This window comes from Nannospalax galili, unplaced genomic scaffold, assembly GCF_000622305.1.
Source record: "Nannospalax galili isolate Female #2095 unplaced genomic scaffold, S.galili_v1.0 C49428670, whole genome shotgun sequence".
Lineage (NCBI taxonomy): Eukaryota > Metazoa > Chordata > Mammalia > Rodentia > Spalacidae > Nannospalax > Nannospalax galili.
Genome location: NW_008479621.1, coordinates 1 through 2014, shown reverse-complemented (window position 1 = coordinate 2014; position 2014 = coordinate 1). Strand labels below are relative to the sequence as shown.

The 2014-nt window shown below is 43.4% G+C and overlaps 1 protein-coding gene across 1 annotated transcript; it reads left to right on the top strand.

The window, feature by feature from the left end:
- Window positions 1-854: 854 nt before the first annotated feature.
- Znf239 (zinc finger protein 239) lies at window positions 855-2009 on the top strand (the record flags this gene model as incomplete). Its single annotated transcript, XM_008826497.2, is given in 1 exon segment — window positions 855-2009. A coding segment is annotated over 1 exon segment (1155 nt), but the record flags the coding sequence as incomplete, so codon positions are not given.
- Between the last annotated feature and the right edge of the window lie 5 nt (window positions 2010-2014).

Here is a 2014-nt window from a genome sequence, read left to right as displayed (position 1 = left end):
ATGGCCTTGAACAAGCTAGGCAAGCACTCTACCATTGAGCTGCCCCAAAGACCAGTTACCTGTTTTCTCCTTTACAATAAGCAACTTGCAGTTTTCCTACATGAGTCATATTTTCTCTCCATATTTTACCTATTTTTTCTATGTTTTTTCCTAGACTCTTCCTAAGTCTTGAAGGTTTGAGTTTCGTGTCCCCAGTCTACCCCCATAGCTGGTTGGTATCTAGTATGTTGTATTATACAAACATGTATGTGAGTTAATTCGGTATTCTCATTGTCGAGATATTTGTCTTTCATCCCAGGGAACACCGCTCTGTCAGACAAAAAAAATTCTTTTGTTTCTTATGTTGCGGGGAACTTACAGAAACAGGGAACCAATTAAATGAGTATTTAGTCAAAATCAAGTGAAGTGAAGTGAAATGAAATGTTATTTTTGTCAAAGTATAGGATTCACAACCTTGTACAAGAATAGTGAAAGAGTATTGTATCGGCCATGCTTAGAAACAGAGACATACCTGTCTTCTGGACCCTGGTGTTAACCCAAAGATATAACTATAAGGACAAACTAAGGACTAGAGACACAGTACCGTAGTACAGTGGTAGAGTGCTTGCCTATCATGCATAAGGCCCTTGGTTCAAGACCCAGCAAATGAAAAAAAGAAAAAAAAAAAAGAACAAGCTAAACTTTGACTTACAAGTGTTCAGGCCTTAAACACTCTTGTTCTGAAATCTGGAATCTACCCTTTGTTCTCATCACCAAATTCTGTTTCCTAGGAGAGCCAAACATAGATTCTATGGGAAATCTTCAAGAGAAAAAGGACTTCAGGATCTTCTATAGGCGTTCCTAGTGGCTAATTCTGGAAGCAACGGCTGGTCTGTACCTGGAGTCAGGATAATGCTGTGACTCTTCAAAGAGAAATATACAGGGACCTTGAACTAGATTCCTGCCAAAAGTGGTGAGAAGCATCGAGCCATATTTCTGGAAAGAAAAACAGCGTGAGGATTCTCCAAAGTGATTTCACGAACATTGAAAGTGAAAAAATAATTATCTTTGAAGTCCCAAGCCAAATGGCCACACAGGACTCCTCTGTGAAGTTGAGCAAGAATGAGTCTCAGGGGAGCAAAGGACTCTTTGCAACTGAAGAAAGAACGGAGGGGAAAGGAGTAAGGGAGGACTGTCCTCCTGTGGACCACCGTGCAGAGAATCAAGTCAGACTTACATCTGCTGTAACAGAACCCATGTCTCCACTCTCCCTTAGGGGGGCAATTTGCCAGAATGTCCCGTTCAAAGAATCTTTAGTTTCCTTTGAGTGTAACGATAAAGACATTTGTACCCGGAAATCACAGTTGCTCAATTACAGTCATCAGAGAGAACATACAGAGAAATCCTATAACTGTAATGACTGTGGGAAAATACTTACCTCCAGCACAGTCGGTCATCTCTGTGAGAAATTCCCAACTGCACAGAAACTGTACAAATGTGATCAGTGTGATAAAGACTTCATTCAGAACTCAGAACTACTACTGCATCAGAGAGACCACCTGGATGAAAAGCCCTGCAGGTGTGAGCACTGTGGGAAGGGCTTCACCAGGAGCTCAAGTCTGCTGATACATCAAGCAATCCACAGGGAGGAGAAGCCTTACAAATGTGACAAGTGTGGGAAGGGCTTCACCAGGAGCTCAAGTCTGCTCATCCATCATGCAGTCCATACAGGTGAGAAACCTTACAAGTGTGACAGGTGTGGGAAGGGCTTCAGCCAAAGCTCAAAGCTACATATCCATCAGAGAGTCCACACTGGAGAGAAGCCCTATAAGTGTGAAGAGTGTGGCATGAGCTTCAGTCAGCGATCAAACCTGCACATCCACCAGCGTGTCCATACGGGCGAGAGGCCCTACAAGTGTGGGGAATGTGGGAAAGGTTTCAGCCAGAGCTCAAATCTGCATATCCACCGATGCATCCACACAGGAGAGAAGCCCTACCAGTGCTATGAATGTGGGAAAGGCTTCAGCCAGAGCTC